Here is a 17927-nt window from a genome sequence, read left to right as displayed (position 1 = left end):
AGCCTTGATCCGCAACGTCTATCTCTCTTTAGCTGGTCAGTTATGTGAAAACGTGTTAGCAAAAACAAACTGCCGGGCCGCAGACTCGTTTTCCTTGATTTTTAACGATTATTACGGCGGCGAACCAGCTCTCGCGTACGAGCGCTGATTGCGAAAGCACGCGCAATTAATAAATCAACAAAATCGGCGATAACAACATCACAGAGTCCATGCAGGTGAAAATTCACTGCGCGCCAACTGCGTCGACGGTGCGAAGTACGCGTACGGGTTTGTACGGCGCCTCTGTCATACGGCTGTATATATATATATATATATATATATATATATATATATATATATATATATATATATATATATACTATAAACCACACGCGAATGCCAGTCGGCACAGCAGCGCCGGCTTAGCGCTGCGCGCAGCAGCACCAGTGGGTCTCGAAACGGAAAATCTGGCGATTGATTTATTACGCTCAGCCTATATCGCTCGACGCGCCGCGCCCTTCGGCGACGCGTATACAAGCATTCCACGCCGCCAGCTGAGTACGACGCACACGCGACAACGCGCTCCCTGTTCCTGCCGTTTGTCGCCGCGTTATGAGCGCCGAAAACGGCTCACCGGGATCGCCCGTGGTGGCGGCGGCCGTGCTACAACAACCGATGTCGTTCTCGCAGCACAGAGGTCGTCGCCGGTTGCCGGACGGGATGGACCAGTCGGCAGGGCCCGGATGCAACGGAAGACCAGCTGCCAGGAAGACCACGGTGCTGGTCATCGGAGCAGGCCTCAGCGGTAAGTAACGGAGAAGGCGCGGGGGGAGGAATAAGGCCGGGGGACATTTACTCCCATAGAACGCACTAATTATACAGCGCAGCAACAAGTACACTTCTAGAAGGTATATACTCTTGTAGATTGTATAGTTAAAGCGTTGGCCCACTTAGGAGTTTGTATGATAAAATGTACACCTACAGCATATCATAGTGGTAGCACAAGGAATGCGAATGGAGCCAACGCTTCGACAAGTCCCCCTTACGTTCTTCAGGACTAGGGAGCCTACATGCAAGCTTGCATGTAGGCTCCCTAGTCCTGAAGAAGGTAAGGGGGACTTGTCGAAGCGTTGGCTCCAGTAACCTACTTTGTGCGACCACTGTTAATCACTTGGTCTCCATCTTGCTTTGTACCTTGGTCTTGTGCGGCAAAGCATAATATGCTTTCTACAGTCCCAATTGCAATAAAAAAAAACGAAAAAAAGGAAATGAAACTCATCTGTGTGTAATACTACCAGAAACACCCCATTTATTTGTTTATGTAAGAATTTAGAAAATAATAATAATAAGCTCCTAAAAAATTGGTACCGGAATATAGCGCGAGAAGCGATATAATGTGCCAGCTATATGGAACCGGAGAACATTTTTGTGTTACGAGCTGAGATTTTACAATACAATGTTTTACAGTGGAAGTACCCCGTTTTATTTTGTGAGCCTCTTCGTTGTACTGAGTGGACTGCTAGTTTAGCAACAAAGTATTTGACCGGTTAGTATTTACTACAGTTGTCTGTTTTGTCAAGGACCAGAAAACTGTCTTCGTGTCCTTGGCGCTCAGGGTTTTCGCCCCGAGCTATTCATTATTACCTCAGATGCTATATTGATCAAGTTACCGTGTCTACGCGTTGATGCGTTGATGCATTTATACAATCGGTTATCCGTGGAGAGTGACCTAAATGCTGCCTCGAAAAAATAATGTACACTCGCATATGCGTAGTATGTTTCAGCTCGAGGTACACACGCATGATGCTGGCGTCATAAGAGATCAATAAAAAAAAAAACGGCTCAGTTCTTGGCTATTTCGTGTGTTGTTTCCTTTTTTTTCCTTCTTTTTTTCTTTTTATTTAAGGAATGCACAGCATTCTTAAATATCGCCTGTGCCAGATAGCATAATTCTAGTCCTCGAGGTGGATTACTCAAAGAGGCGGACATTACTTTTACGAAATTCGAAATGCACAATCGATTCTTTACCAAAAGTTAACAAATTAAGTTTTAATTAATCACTTTACGGTACATATTGCAATTTACGAATTGTAGCCAATGAGTATCCCTTAGAACAAATTTTCAGGATGACCTCGGTTTAGCGATATTCATTTTCAAAGTGCGCGACGAAATGCACCAGCGTATATCCTTGCCCCCTTGCCTTTTTATTGCCATTTCGCGCTAAGTGGTCATTTGGTTTATGGTATGAAAGTATTCGATCTATTTGTGTGCTTCAATGCATAAAATGGCGTTCTGTTAACAAGTAAATGGAAGAACAGCGAATTTTTACGGCAACATTGACTCCGCATATGTCGAAACTCTTGCCATCTTCAAAATTCGTTCCAAGTGGATATGCTTTGAAAGCTCACTGGCAACAATTTGTACATTGAAATATGTGCCATTAATTAGTTATGCACATAATTAGTGCGCATTTGTAATTAGTCGATTCCGCATATCGATTATTCGTGCACGTAATGTCCGCCTCCTCGTGTAATTCACCTCAAGCAATATAATATGTTACCTGCAGTTACATTTTGGTGCCGTTTGCGAGTTCAGGCCGTTGCTGGTCAGTCGCTCTCGATGGCACCCTTGTTGATCAGGGCTCCTAGCCCTTAATCTTCCGTTCGTTATCAAGCTACGCGTTGCATACAAGGCTCGCAACAACTCCTCCGCATGCACAGGCTTATTTACATACATATATACGTTTCGATAACCGATTGCGGAGTCATCGACTCTAGCTCTCTCATCGCTCTCCCCTAAAACAGGACCGAATTCTCCGTTCTAAGCAATTCGGTTCACACAAGAATTCCACTCCTCCACCCCTCGGCAGCGTAGGCCTGGAGCACTTCAACAATCACAAGCGGTTTTACAAGCACTCAACTGTCACGAACCAATGGTTAGCTCAAATCAGTCCAACACTTTTCTTTCGGTCACTCCTATTGGTTCCTTTCGCTCTTTCCCGTTTCCCTCTGGCCCCTCCTTACATTGTGGCTTCACTTCAAAGCGAACACAAAGAAACCAAAATAAACAAACCAGCAACGACAAACAGCAACAGTAAAGTACAACAGCAAAAGCCAGGAAAAGAATTTCCCTTCAATTTTGAATCCACTGGTTACCCGGCCCATGCACTCGAGCAAGCTGCACATAGAAGAACGCGCCGTGTAATTGCTTGAAAAGAGGCCCTGGCCTACTTTATGTGACGAAGACCGCTTGGGACACGCGACTCCCATCTGCCCATTAGCGTCACAAGGAGCGCTGCCGGCGGGCGCCTTTCTATCCTTTATCCAGCTCCCCCGACACCGTGGGGGCGACAATGGTAGCCCTCACGCTAGAATCCGACGAAAAGCTTCGCTTACCCCCCTTTTCTCGACAGAAGGGCTGGTGATTTTGTCTCTTTGGGCCCCACGTGTGCCAAGGGTAGTTCAAGGGCACCTTACATGTTCCCGAGCCCACAGGGGTATGTGCCATTGAGCTTGGACCCTTTCTGCACGATCACCAGGATCGGCTCACTTTTTAGCATGACACCACCACCACCACCACCACCGATACTTCTGAGCCTATAAAGCTTCATATTAGAAAGATTTTAACTGCGCTATAAACAGGGACACAGGAGGATGAAAAAGACAACACGTGTTGTCTTTTTCGTACTCCTTTGTCCCTGTTTATAGCGCAGTTAAAATCTTACTAATATGAACAACAACCAACTAGCCCAACTTGGTGCACTACTATAAAGCTTCGCTTATTAAGTAAAAAGCCAGCAGATACCACGCTCTGTAGGAATCGGTGTTATACGAAGCGGTGTGCGGGGAGCCTACCAAGTCAACGAAACGACCATGAGAGCACCAGGACGTTGGCAGCTGTTTCATGACCTACATGACATTCATGTCACGACATTCAGGTCATGACTCCTGAGAAGCCCCTTTAGCTACGCCTAAGAGACCTTAAGGCGAGAGCCTTAGTCATGCTCATGACTATGACTTCGACCATCAACCTTTTCCTTCACTTAGTACCACATCCGAGCCCATTCCATTGCTTTTGAGTGTTAATCTTTTTTCGTTGAGTCATTGTCATTTTTGCTGAGTCATGGTCGTACTTCTACCACCATCCTTTAGTGTTTTCTGCACTTAGTACCCACGTCCGAAAACCATTTCAGTGCTTTTTAAGTGTTAATCTTTTTTCGCTGAGACATTGCCAATTTTGCTGAGTCATGCTCATGACTATGCCTTCTACCACCATCATTTAGTGTTTCCTTCACTTAGTACCCACATCAGAACCTATTTCAATGGTTATTGAGTGTTAATGTTTTTTCGCTGGGTCATTGTCATTTTAGGCGGCTGTTTCATGACGTACATGACATGCATGTCATGTCATGACCTTTCATTCATGTTATTCATACACTCTTGGCATATTATGCCGATTTTGGTACATACCAAGTTAACGAAACAACCATGAGAGGACCAAGACGTAGGCGGCTGTTTCATGACCTACATGACACGCATGTCATGACATTCATGTCATGACCTATCATTTATGTTCGCCAACCCGCCGTGGTTGCTTAGTGGCTATAGTGTTGTACTGCTAAGCATGAGGTCGCGGGATAGAATCCCGGCCACGGCGGCCGCATTTCGATGGGGGCGAAATGCGAAAACACCCGTGTACTTAGATTTAGGTGCGTGTTAAAGAACCCCAGGTGGTCCAAATTTTCCGTGCCTCATAATCAGATCGTGGTTTTGGCACGTACAACCCCATGATTTAATTAATTTACGTTCGCCATACACTCTTCTCATACTATGCCAATTTTGGTACATGTCAAGTTCAGGAAACGACCATGAGAGCACCAAGCCGTAAGTGGCTAGATAGATAGATAGATAGATAGATAGATAGATAGATAGATAGATAGATAGATAGATAGATAGATAGATAGATAGATAGATAGATAGATAGATAGATAGATAGATAGATAGATAGATAGATAGATAGATACCGTCAAAGTGAGATGCTTCGCATAATCGCCTGTGTACAGAAAACTCTCATCATCAGCCGTGGCTCGAGCGTCGTCGTCTTCTTCCGCAGCTGGCTCGTTGGCGCCGTTCGGGTTGCGTTCTCGGCTAGCGCTCGTGCCTCTGCTCCCGCGTTCGTCGTCGTCGTCTTCTACCACTGCTGGCTGCGTTGATTGATTGATTGATTGAATAACTTTTATTTTTTCAGTGCTGGCTGCGTTGCCGCTCGTCATTACAGCGTAGAATTTCACTTCTCTTCTGTCGTCGTAATGGGGAGGCCGCGTTTACAGGGGTATGAGCCCTTGCTTAAGGGGGTATGAGCGATTCATTGTCTTACGCAACGGACAGATGTAATTTTGAAGCAATTTAATTTTGAAACCACGCACGTATCTGATGACGTGTCACACCCGAAGCACATATATGTTGTGTGCGTACATTGATATCTTGATCGCTGATGACGGATGTTCAACGAGGCCAATGAGTGTGAGGTTGAATAGGGTGGGGCTTAGCACCCTGCTTTTAGGAACGCCGCGGTAGTTGTAGTATCATGCGGTTCGACCATCGTCAGTACATACAAAAAACGATCTCATAAATAGGTAAAAAAATAAATCCATTGAAAGACAACCTCCAAGGTCAACCCTTCCAGCTTATCGGGATGAAAAGACACTGAAGCTAAACAATCTCCCTTACATTTTTTTTGCAACAGCTCCATAACAACTATTAGGCTTACAATTTGCGATGATTGATGTCATTCCACAGGGCCACATATATCTGGTTGTATTATTCGATGTTGGATAAAACGTGATCCCATACTGAGTTGCGGGTTATCACATGAACAGATTCTTAAAGAGCTCGTGTTCGATTGCATTTATGACCAGAAAAGGTGTGCGAACAAAGATGTTTTAGCACCGATACGGGGCGTTGGCGCCATTTTGTAACGACGCTCATCAACGTACACAAGGGACCAGAAGTTTATGGGCTATCGGGTGCCGCGAAAAACCTGAATTTCGCCGCAGTCGAGACGCGCAGCTTGAACTGACGATAGCTTGCTGAGCTCAAAACAACACGAAGCTCTGGATGCTTGCAGTTCTAATACTCAGGGTGTAAAAAGAAATGATGCGCAGAATTCACAAAACTTTGCGTTCGTATACGAGAACCGCTCGTCATTAGCGGCTTACTTTCGCTGATAGCATGTTCTGTGGCGATCGGCTGGAGCATGTTCTTGCGAACCGCTTAACGTATACGGGCCCAGTTCTTACGGATACGTTTCAGATATTTCTCGTTCTCATTGTTCGCCATGGATTATCATACAGGAACCCACACTTTCAAAATTGGGTCTCGAAATTGAGACCGATCGCTTGCGATTTGAGGCAGCTGCCAAGCGTTGGGAAATAATAATAAATGTGGAACGGTTGTCAGCGAATTAGCGCGCCAAGTTTGTCTTTCCTTCTTCAGACTCGTCTTTCATTTTTACTCGTTTCTTCTTTATTGGAATGGTTCACCGACCGTTCTAAATTTACAAGGTTTCGCGGTTTAATTCCAATGTGACGTTTCTGCATATACCCATGGCAACTGACCAACAGGGCTGTCGGCTGCCAAGCTGCTGTCCGAGCGCGGCGTTGACGTCACTGTCCTCGAAGCACGACAGAGGGTCGGAGGCCGCCTGTTCACTGTCAAGGTGGGTTCTTTGTTCACTCCGTACCGAGCAGTACAATTTCAAAGGTATAAAAAATGCGTACTGTTTGATTTCATTGCAAGCAATCTATGCGTCTCACGAGCATTTTCAGGACACCACGTAATAATTACAGTGTGGGAATTTGAACGGGTACTAAAGAGAAAACACCAAGTCAATTTAGACTGATAAAGTGTTGGTTCAAAATTCCACTTTAGTTCATTTCGCGCTAATATGTTGATTGTCCAAAAATTATTTTGGAAGAAAAAAATCCCGCAGAACCCATTGCACGATTATTGTTGCCGTAAATGCGATTAGCATTGACGCAACGTAGCGACCCGCCATGTATTGCCGCCGCAGAGACCTGTTATGTACGAGGCGTGCATGCAGCCGGTTTCCTCTCTCGCGCTTCCCACTTAGGGAGCCTACATGCAAGCGCTGTTTTAAAACAGCGCTTGCATGTAGGCTCCCTGTTTTAAAACAGCGCTTGCATGTAGGCTCCCTGTTTTAAAACAGCGCTTGCATGTAGGCTCCCTGTTCCCACTGAAGATGCTGCGCCATCTAGCGCCGCCGCCGCGAAGTCGGCTCTTATGTGAATGTACATTCCATAAGATTATCCGACTGTATATGACGGGGGTTCGATTCCGCCCATGCACCAGAGAAATATTTTTTAACACGAAAGTGTTTTATGCCGGGTTTCGCGATTGATTTCCGGCAACGCATGTAACGGATGTGAACGTCGGCTCCGGCGCTGCCATCTAGGAGCGGTGAAGCGAAGTACTGTATCGTGACATTAACGAACGCCGACAGGGAGCGCTTCGGCAGTCACAGCGTAGCGGAGGCTCCAACGCGGTGTAGCCATAAAGGACCAAGTGTACAGCCTCGTGCAGAGAGTTTCATACAGGAATTATACAGTAAATAATCATACAATAAAAAGATTATTAAAATTGGCCGATGGCAGGATTCGAACACAGGTACTCTAGCGTCGTAATCAGTAGCGATTGTGCGTGTTCGCAGCGTCATCTGCATTTGGAAAAGTACGCATAGATTGATTTTAGATTTACGGCAATGAAGGCATATAAAGCTCATTAAACAAAGTCACAAGAGCGTCCAAATCCACAAGCACGAAGATCAAACAAATCCATGTACTCTAGTGGGCTCGTGTAGGCTGTTAGCGTCGGATTAGCCTGTGGCGCCTCGTCGCCTACGCATTGCGGCTTCAACGTGCATCGGCAGTGCATCGCCTACTGCTTCGCTTGCGATGGCACCACCTAAGGCAACTGCTGCGCTAAAAGGCGCAGAAAGGCAACGACGTCGGCGGGTGAGTCTCGCTTTGCTCCGGCGAGAGACGCGTACGCCAGTGTGAAGCAGAATGCCTTCGCGCCTTCGCGGCGCACGGTGCGAACTCTGCCACTGGCATTCCTGCAGCTGTGCGCGTCACAGTTCGACTGGCTGCCGTAGCCACCACGTAACCTTCGCTGAAGCCACTCGCCAGCAGGACGGCGCTCGCCAAGCAAACCTGCAACATGGTCGCCGGCCCGGAAATCGTGCACCTTTCGATGCAGCGGACCGTGAGTACACGAAGCAAAAAACATGCAACAGCTTCTGTGAAGACACGTTTCACTTTCGTGATCTTCAGATTCATATGATAGAGGGATCAGCCATAATTTTTTTTTGTCACTGAAGAGCGGCACATACTAAGTCGCACATAATCAGTGACCCAAGTTGATGCGACGGTTGTGTTCGAACCCTGTTTCCTCAGCACAGTAGCCCCATGCTGCACCCATTGGACCACGGACTACTCATTAGACGGCGGCGTTATGTCGCAGGAAGAGTTCATGAAACGCAGGGTACTTCAATACAAGTGTGACTGCCGTTGACTCATTCTCACACAGATACGCAGAAAACACGCAAACAGCTGAAGTTCTATTGTCTCGTGTACAGGTGCCTTACCGCTTGTAATAAAGCTTGTTTGTATATCGATTCTCTACTTTGTCTCATTCGTTGCACTGCAACTGGCGAAAGCTAGTAAGAGGTTCTAACCTTAGTCACCATGCGTTTGCGGACACATACTTCGGCGACGCCAGTTACTGCTGCTGATACCTAGAATACTGCAAAGTATGGAGCGTCACAAATCTACCACCTACGATTATTACTGCCCTAAACAGCCTGTTTGGGCGACTAAAAAGGGAAGCTTTAGAAAGAAGTAGATTTGGTAGTTTACAGCTTAGTGACCTCTCTCTCTCGCCCCATCGCATATTTTCAGCTGCAACATCCCTAACCCATCGAGTTGTGCCTATGCCTTTACCACCATATTTGCACAAATCCAAAAAAAAACTACATGTTCTCTCGCCTTCTCTCTGCGACACTCTCTCGGTTTCCCACATTACCGCAGCCGCAGTCAGACACTGCACATTCTGACGTGACGTCATTCTGACGTGACGGGTGCAAGTTTCCTTTAGAACCGGGATTGCATATGCAACAAACATTCGGTAAATATTTACACCGCACGGTCCAGCTTCAGCCGCGAAATTCCAGTAATATTCTCAGGGCTGCCTGTGATCGCTATGCTAGGCTAACGCCCTGCCACGTCGCCGTTTAACCGCCTAACTCTGCCAGGGAAATTTCAACCACAGTTGGCTCCCCTCGAGTAAACAAGCGCTCATCGTTGCTGAGAGCTACGCGGAAGTCATACTGGTTACCAGGTGTCATGCCCACCACGAGACAAGGATTTCTGTAGCAGCAGATTTTTACACCTGCGCTACCGAGGAGACAACATAGACAGGCACAAGTGTGGGGAAGTGGCAACTGCGAAAATAAAAGCTACGCGGCAGTTGAAATGAACGGGGCAGGAGGAATACGGGGCAGCTTGATCCTTTAATGTCACCAATCCACGCCCACGTGCTGTGGGGCACATGACAGCTCGGTAAAATAAGTTTGAATGTACGCAGCCGTATACAGCCTACTCGTATGTATACGTGTTTGAAACAATTAAGGAATTTTGCCTGTAGCGGCCATGGGAGTTGGTATTGTGCTCTCTTGCTAAAGGGATTGGATTTTCCTGCTAAGTATACTTGAAACAATGAACAGAAGATGCTCTTCAATGTATTTAAGTTACAGAAGAAAAAAAGAAAAGAAAATTGGGTTCCAATCCACGTTGTGAAGGTGGTTGGCCAGCGAAGCTGTGGCGTCAGCTAATCCGATAGACCAGTGTGACGTATCCTTCAACGATTGATCAATGCACTACATGAAATGATTGACAGCACTACAATTAAATGCACTGTTCCAAAACTTGCGCAAATTCGAAATAAAACTACTTGTTTCCTCGCCTTCTCTCGGCGACACTCTCGGTTTCCCAATAATTTCTTTGAAACGATATCGGTAACTACTTTGTGAGCGCTGTGGTAAACACTGAGGTTTTCCGTTGCTACTGTAGAGATATTCTTCTTAGCTAACCGGCGCACAGTGGGTGGCTGACTTGTATTGGTGAAGCACGTGAGAGCAAACTCTTCCATCACGAACTGCGTAAACCATTTCTTCAGTGGTTTTTAAATGACCACATTGAAGTCTCTAACAATGATCACCGGCGTGACATGATCAAATTTCATGGCAGGGAAGTGAGTATACGCTCATCGTGTTCACGCTGCTCTTCGGGAGTCCCTAACTATGCGTGGCCTTCCCATAGCGATATCAGATCACAAATGAAATCACTTGCTAGGCGGGTTCTTCTTTTACATATGCGGCGGACGCTACTTGCTTCGAATTGTTCGAACGCGCCTTATCATCTACTCCTATCGTGTGGTTTCGACACTTGTCTTGTGCATTTATTTATTGAAACGAACACTAGGGTGTGTCCTGTATGCGTAATTCCAATGGAGATTGGCACTTTTCGCTTCAATTCGTGGAATGGTTTTCTGTGGACTGTTCTCTCAACGGAGACGAAGAAATCCTGGATCCGAGTCACATACAGCTTCACTGTAATACTCCTTTCGTATATTATTAAGGCGGAACCGTTATATGCCTCATGGTGAGATATCCGTTTCAAGGCCGTTTCAAAACCGCGTCGTCGACACGAAGTGGTCCTCTTAGGATAAAAGGCGATAATTCGCACAAAACCGCGATTAAGGGCAGAAGAATGATTAAGCAAGTGAATTCAAGTGATCATGGGTATACAGATAGGTGAATGAGGTGAATTGATGGTGAATTAAAGGGGTTTAGTTGGGTGATAGGAGTCAAACGAAAGATAATGATGAGATAGAGTGAGCTAAGATAACGAAGAGTAAATGAGAGTGAATTAAGAGTGAATGAAGGTGAAGCAAGAGTGATGAAAATTGGAAATTTGGAGTAAAAAATAGAATAAACCAAGTGTGATGGAAGTAAAACCGAGATAAAAGGGGAAATGAAGGTGAACCAAGCAGTGACAGAGTCAATCAAGAGTGAATCAAGTGTGAATGAAGAGTGAATAAAGGGGTTATGGAGTGAGGGAGTGACTTGCAAGAATATATGTGATATTTGAGGGTCCAAGTGAAAGTGTCCCTGAAAAAAAAAGTGCTGAGTCACGTTTCGAGTTGGTGGGTCATTGGAAGTGTGACAGGCAAAAAACATGATGACTTGCAAAAATGGCTGTAAATTGTGGTTTCAGAGTGATGATGACCCAGCAAAAAAAAAAAAAAGAAAGTGGTCGTCGTGTCGTTGAGTTAGCGGCGCTCGGGCATTCGCCTTCAAGTCTTATATACTTGTAGCATAAGTGACCCCTAGTAATTTTTCCAAGATACTCAAACTCTCTGAAAGATATTTCAGATAGAGTAACTTGGGAGCCGAGCATTTAAGATACGTACATGTCTGTGTCGGACATATCGCCACGATCAATGACTTCGCGGATCGAGGTCGTGCGCGAACTTCAAGGTTGTGTCACCAGCCATTTTTTGCTCTTGCGTCAAATTCCGGCATACGAATTAGCCACCGTTATTGGCAAATATCTTCAGTTTGGTATTCCGTTATTGCAACTTCTACTTTTGCGGCTTCGGTACTTTAAAGAAAACGGGGGTGGGGAGGAAGGGTCTTTGACGGTAACTCTATAGACTGCGTCGCACCTGTACACGCTATGAAAGCTTAGGACGCGCGCATTCTTTGGTTTTCATTTCTGATTCTCTTGGTTTTCCCGCATTTTCCTTACGGGCGTAGAACCGGGCGCTAACACAATTAACCTCCACGCTTTCGTTCTCTTGTTTTCCGGGTAAGAGAATAAAAGTACGCGTGCGCTTCTGCATGCTTGCATGCGGGCGTAAACTTGTTCACCTAATATAGAAGCATACAGTCCGCGTTGTTTCTAGCTATTTCTGTCTTTTGTCCCATGCAACGATAAGCAAAATTCTGAACAAACAAATGCAGAGACTAATACACGAAGAAGGATAAACGAAGCCAACATTAGAAAGTTTCAAGATTTAATAATCAGTGCAGACCGACAACTAATACAGTACGCTAGTCAGGCATATAGTGTTTCCAAATCTTGTCAGGAATGCTTATGACCGCGCCGAACACAGAATGCGCAGGGAACCTTGGATTTCTTATGATCTGCAGTAAGTCACTAACAATATTCGCAGCATTCGCGGAAGTGTATTCATGGATACATTGAACGTCCGTTTCTGCTTTACTCTGTTTTTATTTCCCGGAAAGGCGATTTCGGCAGACTCGCGTGTTTAGATGCAATATAATTAGTAATATGAGCCCAATAATTCCTTTGAAATGTTTATTTAACAGTGTGAGTAACGATGACTATGTTGATGTTTTCGTAAACGATACTTCTGATTTAAATAATGATGTTTACTTATTCTTCTGAGTTATATGCATTTTGTTGTGTGTCGTGTGTTCATTATATTTTAATGCGCTAGCATTCATAGCGAACTTAATGCACTTTCCGGGGGCCAAATATATGTCTCTGTCTGTATCTAACCGCTATCCCCCGCCTACCGGGGTCACTGGGTCGAATGGTCGAATGGCTAGCGCATCGGGCTGGTGTGTTGAGGGAACAGGGTTCTAAACGGGTCAACTTGGATGGCTGAGTATGTGGAAATGTGTACACGTGTGCCGCTCTTCAATGGACATCGTTCACGCCGATATGGATCAACGTGGATGCGGAACAGGGTTTGCACTATACTGTCCAATGAAAGTCTTTGATACAGACTTGGAGCACTGAGCACGTGCCACTCGGTTTGTACTGGTCTCCAATGAACTTCTTTGACGCACTTCTACTCTGCCAGCAACCGCGCTCGTCGCTCGCCCGCACCGTCTCTTATCTCCACACGGCATGCGCTGTGCATTCGCAGCTCGCCCGCTGCGGCGTATGCGCTTGCTGCCAGCGTTTTGACAGTCGTTGTCTGCAGTCATTCAGTGTGATCTATTCGTGTTTGTTTGTGCGCGCTCACACCACGCTTGTTCATTCGGTTAGTAATAGTCGGGCCACATTTTCCAACGCACGCTACACATGTAATGCTGCCCGGATCGGCAGTGCAGCGCTACAGGTGTGTCCCTTCGCACGCGCTGCCCACGGGAAGCGCTTCTCATCAACACCACCGTTTCACACGCGCCTTCTCGTGGTCATCGAGTCTCTCTTCATGTCGGTCTACTTACGCCGCAGCACACCTGCTTACTTAATCAGCTCATGTTTACTACAATTCATATTGCTACCAAAGCCGCTCACCTTACTTCGTATGACATTGCTGTGTTGCTATCGCATTCATTGCTTCGCCCTCAGGGCGAAACTGTGACAGTTTTGATATAATACTTACCACATTACCGTCGGCAGTCATCCTTACATGGGTTCTGCCGCAATATCTTTTTCTTCATTGTGCGCGAAATTAGAAGGCTATGTATAAGCAGTTTTTATGCACATAAAACCCCCCCCCCCTCCAATTCAATTTATTTCAACATTCCTTTAACTGAAAAACGATGAAATCTGGCGCAATTATAAAAAAAGCTGCGAGAAAAGTAACTCTGGTAAAAAAAAATGCTGACTCTCCCGTAATCGAGAGTAGATTTAAGCATGAAATGACTACAATATGGCGTATTTTGCTCCCTGTGGTGCCGCAGCCTTCAACACCTTTTGTTATTGGCGCGAGGGACGCGCGCTTTCACGGGGAGCGAACGAACGGCGGAGAACAAACGCGCGTTCTGTGCCGTGCTCCCTTAAGGGCTGCAGAAGTAGGCGTCTCTTTCCTCTTTTACAATCACCATATATGTAGAGTAAACACGCCTTCTTCTGTTTATATCAGAGGCTCCGGCAACAGTCACCAACGCCGCACGCATTTTGAGCGAACGCGGGCAAAACGCCGAAGGCGTCGACAGTAGTTCTGCGTGTTGCCGGTGCTGCTGCATGTCCAAGTTTATACAGCTGATAAAGCTAGTATCATTACTCCGTATAGCTCTCTACAAATTTGCTATCGCAATTGATGCTTCGCCTTTCAGGTGAAACTGCGACAACTTTTTCTAACAGTCCAGCAAGCTCAGCGTCTCTCGCTACTTTTTCTTTTTGTCGCGGACCGCTCGCGACTTACGGACCACTGGCGTTGGAAAGAGCACAGGCAACCTCTCTATCTGCGTTTTGAACGTCGCTATTGGAAATGACAAATAAAACTTTAGCGTACTAGAAGTTACAGTTTGAGTGATATTGTGAACAAACATTAGGAAGAAATTGGAAGCAATATTTTTGTAACTTGTTTGGGAAGTACCTAGCTTATGTAATGCGGTTCTGTGCAAAGAGTTGGGGACCACAGACCGCATTTTCCCCTAACTTTCGACTGGTTGCCCGGATGATCTCGTTTTGTTCTCGCAGCGATGCGCGGATGTTCTCGTTTGAGTGTCCGGATAGGGGCTCTAGCTGGCTTTTAACTCAAGGTCACTTGAAGGTCGCCGACAACGGGAGCTCAAGGCACTTCATGTTATTGCAATAGCAATTATATGGACACTCCGAAGCGGATTTCTGCCGTCGTCGTCGCCGTTGCCGTCGCCGTGAGTTTCCGTTTGACGTCAACGGCGATGAAATCGTCACCGCGCTCCGGACGCTGTATGTATGAGTGAAAGGTTGAGAAGGACGCGCGCTGTCACGGGGAGCGAACGCTCGTCGGAGAGCAAACGCGCGTTCTGCGCCGTGCTCCCTGAAGGGCGGCATAATTAAGCGTCTCTTTCATCCTTTACAATCCCCATATATAGAGTGCAAAGGCGACTTTTTCCGTCGCGCGAAATGCCGTGGGGGGAGGGAGGGAGGGGAGGCGACGCTTAGGTACGGCACCAAATGTGTATTTATACAAAAACGTTGCGAGGCGAGAAGGTGGTAAAGACTTCCGACGCTGCTCGACAAGTTTCCCGTTCTGGTCTCGTCGAAAACCTCCGAGCCACCCCCAAAGGGAACGGCAACAGTCACTAACGCCGCGCGCGTCCGGTGCGAACGCGCGCAAAGCGCCGACGGCATCGACAACAGTTTTGCGCGTTGCTGGTGCTGCTGCATGTCCAAGTTTATACAGCTGATAAAACTATACTATCCTTACTCCGTATAGCTCTCTACTAATTTGTTATCGCAATTGATGCTCGCCTTCCGGGTGAAACTGCGACAACTTTTTTTAAACACAAACTACCTACGTCTACACTTCCATGGCCCGCTGTCGGGCGTTTACGTGCAGTGTGTGCTCATTGGTATGCCCTAAAATCTATGTGCGATGAAAATGTTCGTAAGATGCTTTGTAAATCACTTGGTGAATCGATCATAAGGTACTGAATAACAATTTACGGTTTTGCTTCTTCTAGTCGACTTAAGATAATTAACCGTATCCTAAAAAATTGCTTATCGCCTTCCTCACGGCACACTTGGTCTTGGAAAGGATGTCTGTTGTTGTCGAGCAACAAGTTTTGTTTGGCGCTCTGTGCAAGAATTATTTTTCTAATAATTTGAAAATCTTGAACGTGAAATCTCGCGGATTACGTTGTAGAAAAATATTTTGTGCCTCGTGCGTGCAAAACTATGGCAAGAGGACTCGTGCTCTCTGCGTGCCAGCTAAAATAATTTGAAGGATAATGAGATCGCACGTTCGTTTAAACAAATAAAATCATTCTTAAGTCATTGGTGATATGTTATGCCCACATTTGTTAAACTTTTTTATAGAATTTCTAACATGCATACAGATGACGAAGCACTTTCAGAACACGGCTCTATGCTATGTAACGTTTTAGCTGTTTGTTGCCTATCGAAACCTGTTTTGCTAATCTCACTGTGAAGTTATCTTTGCTGTCAATGTATTTCTTTTAAATTTATCTTGCAGACATAGTATAAGCATGCCTATTTAATATCGCAGTAACAAATCTTTTTGATGCTCAAATATTATTTCATTTTATTTTTACTATTTTTAGTGTTTTGTTAATCTATTGTGTACGCATATTGTGTACGCTACCTGCCGACTGCCCAGCCTCGCACACAAGCAATGTTGCTTATGCTGGCGGGATATGTAACTGTGACGTGAATGCAAATAATAAAGATTTATATTATTATCACTATTAAAACACATTCAGAACTCAGAAAAGCAAAACGTGAGCACTTTCAGAATAAAATGTGTTTTTCTTAGTGCACAATTAGTAATGCATGAAGGTTAAACCTGAGGTGAACTTCACATTCTTAACAAATGAAAAGGGAAGTTATCGTAGAAGAAAAAAAGCCGGCAGATCCTACGCCCTGTGGGAATAGATGTTATGCGAAGCAGTGTGCGGGAAGCCTACCAAGTCAACGAAACGACCATGAGAGCACAATGACGTAGGTGGCTGTTTCATGACCTACATGACACGCATGTCATGACATTCATGCCAAGAGTCCTCAGGAGTCCCTTTAGCTACACCTAAGAGACCTTAAAGCGAACGCCATAGTCATGCTCATGACTATGACTTCGACCACCAACCTTTTTCTTTCACTTAGTACCACATCCGAAGCCATTCCACTGTTTTTTGAGTGTTAATCTTTTTTCGCTGAGTCATTCTCATTTTTGCTGAATCGTAGTCATGACTATGACTTCTACCACATTCCGTTAGTGTTTCCTTCACTTAGTGCCCACGTCCGAACCCATTTCAGTGGTTTTTGAGTGTTAATGTGTTTTTCGCTGAGTCATTGCCATTTCTGCTGAGTCATGCTCATGACTGTGACTTCTACCACCATCCTTTAGTGTTTCCTTCACTTAGTACCTACGTCAGACCCCATTTCAGTGGCTTTTGAGTGTTAATCTTTTTTCGCTGAGTCATTCTCAGTTTTGCTTAGTCATCATCATGACTGACTTCTACCACCATCCTATATAGTGTTTCCTTCACTTAGTGCCCACGTCCGAACCCATTCCCCTGGTTTTTGAGTGTTAATCTTTTTTCACTGAGTCATTGTCATTTTTGCTGAGTCATGCTCATGAATATGACTTCTACCAGCATCCTTTAGTGTTTCCTTCACTTCTTACCCACGTCCGAAACCATTTCAGTGGTTTTTGAGCGTTAACCTTTTTCGCTGGGTCATTGTCATGACCTACATGACACGCATGTCATATGACATTTTTGTCATGACCTATCACTTATCTTCGTCATACACTCCTGCCATACTATATAAATTTTGGTACCTACCAAGTTAACGAAACGACCATGAGGGCACCAAGACGTAGGCGGCTCTTTCATGACCTACATGACACGCATGTCATGATATTCATATCATGACATATCATTTATGTTCGTTGTATACTCTTGTCTTGGTATGCCAATTTTGGTGCAACCGAAGTTAACGCAACGACCATGAGATCTCAAAGACGTAGGCGGACGGACGGACGGACGGACGGACAGACAGACAGACAGACAGACAGACAGACAGACAGACGGACAGACAGACAGACAGACAGACAGACAGACAGACAGACAGACAGACAGACAGACAGACAGACAGACAGACAGTCCAATGAACGATTGTGTGCTAAAGGCATCAATGCTTTACCGGAGTCGATATCCTCACTAAATGTGGATACACACGCGAGGGCAAAATCCCGCCTGCTCCGCGGACAAACAGTGACGTCATCACTGGAATCCGGCGCAGCTGAGTTAGTGCGCATTCGCACAGCCGGACCGCCGTTTGCGGAATCTGCGCGCTTACTCTCGACTCCAACGCTTATTAGCAGCTGCGCGTTTGCATGCTCGGCGTGCTCTCTATGCCATAGCGCTATGAATCCCTCAAC

General features: G+C 45.7%; 1 protein-coding gene across 1 annotated transcript in view; it reads left to right on the top strand.

Moving 5' to 3' along the window:
• The first annotated feature begins 397 nt into the window (after positions 1-397).
• Positions 398-17927, top strand: part of LOC119440413 (amine oxidase [flavin-containing]) — a 64296-nt gene continuing 46766 nt past the window's right edge. Inside the window, exons 1-2 of the mRNA XM_049662913.1 lie at positions 398-784; positions 6602-6696. Of these exons, the coding sequence (XP_049518870.1) occupies positions 592-784; positions 6602-6696 (288 nt within the window). The 5' untranslated portion in view covers positions 398-591. The remainder of the gene's footprint in view (positions 785-6601; positions 6697-17927) is intronic.

The sequence above is a fragment of the Dermacentor silvarum genome, chromosome 2 (assembly GCF_013339745.2).
Source record: "Dermacentor silvarum isolate Dsil-2018 chromosome 2, BIME_Dsil_1.4, whole genome shotgun sequence".
In the NCBI taxonomy this organism is placed as follows: domain Eukaryota; kingdom Metazoa; phylum Arthropoda; class Arachnida; order Ixodida; family Ixodidae; genus Dermacentor; species Dermacentor silvarum.
The sequence above is the reverse complement of the archived record's forward strand: the minus strand, read 5'-3'. Positions and strand labels throughout refer to the sequence as shown.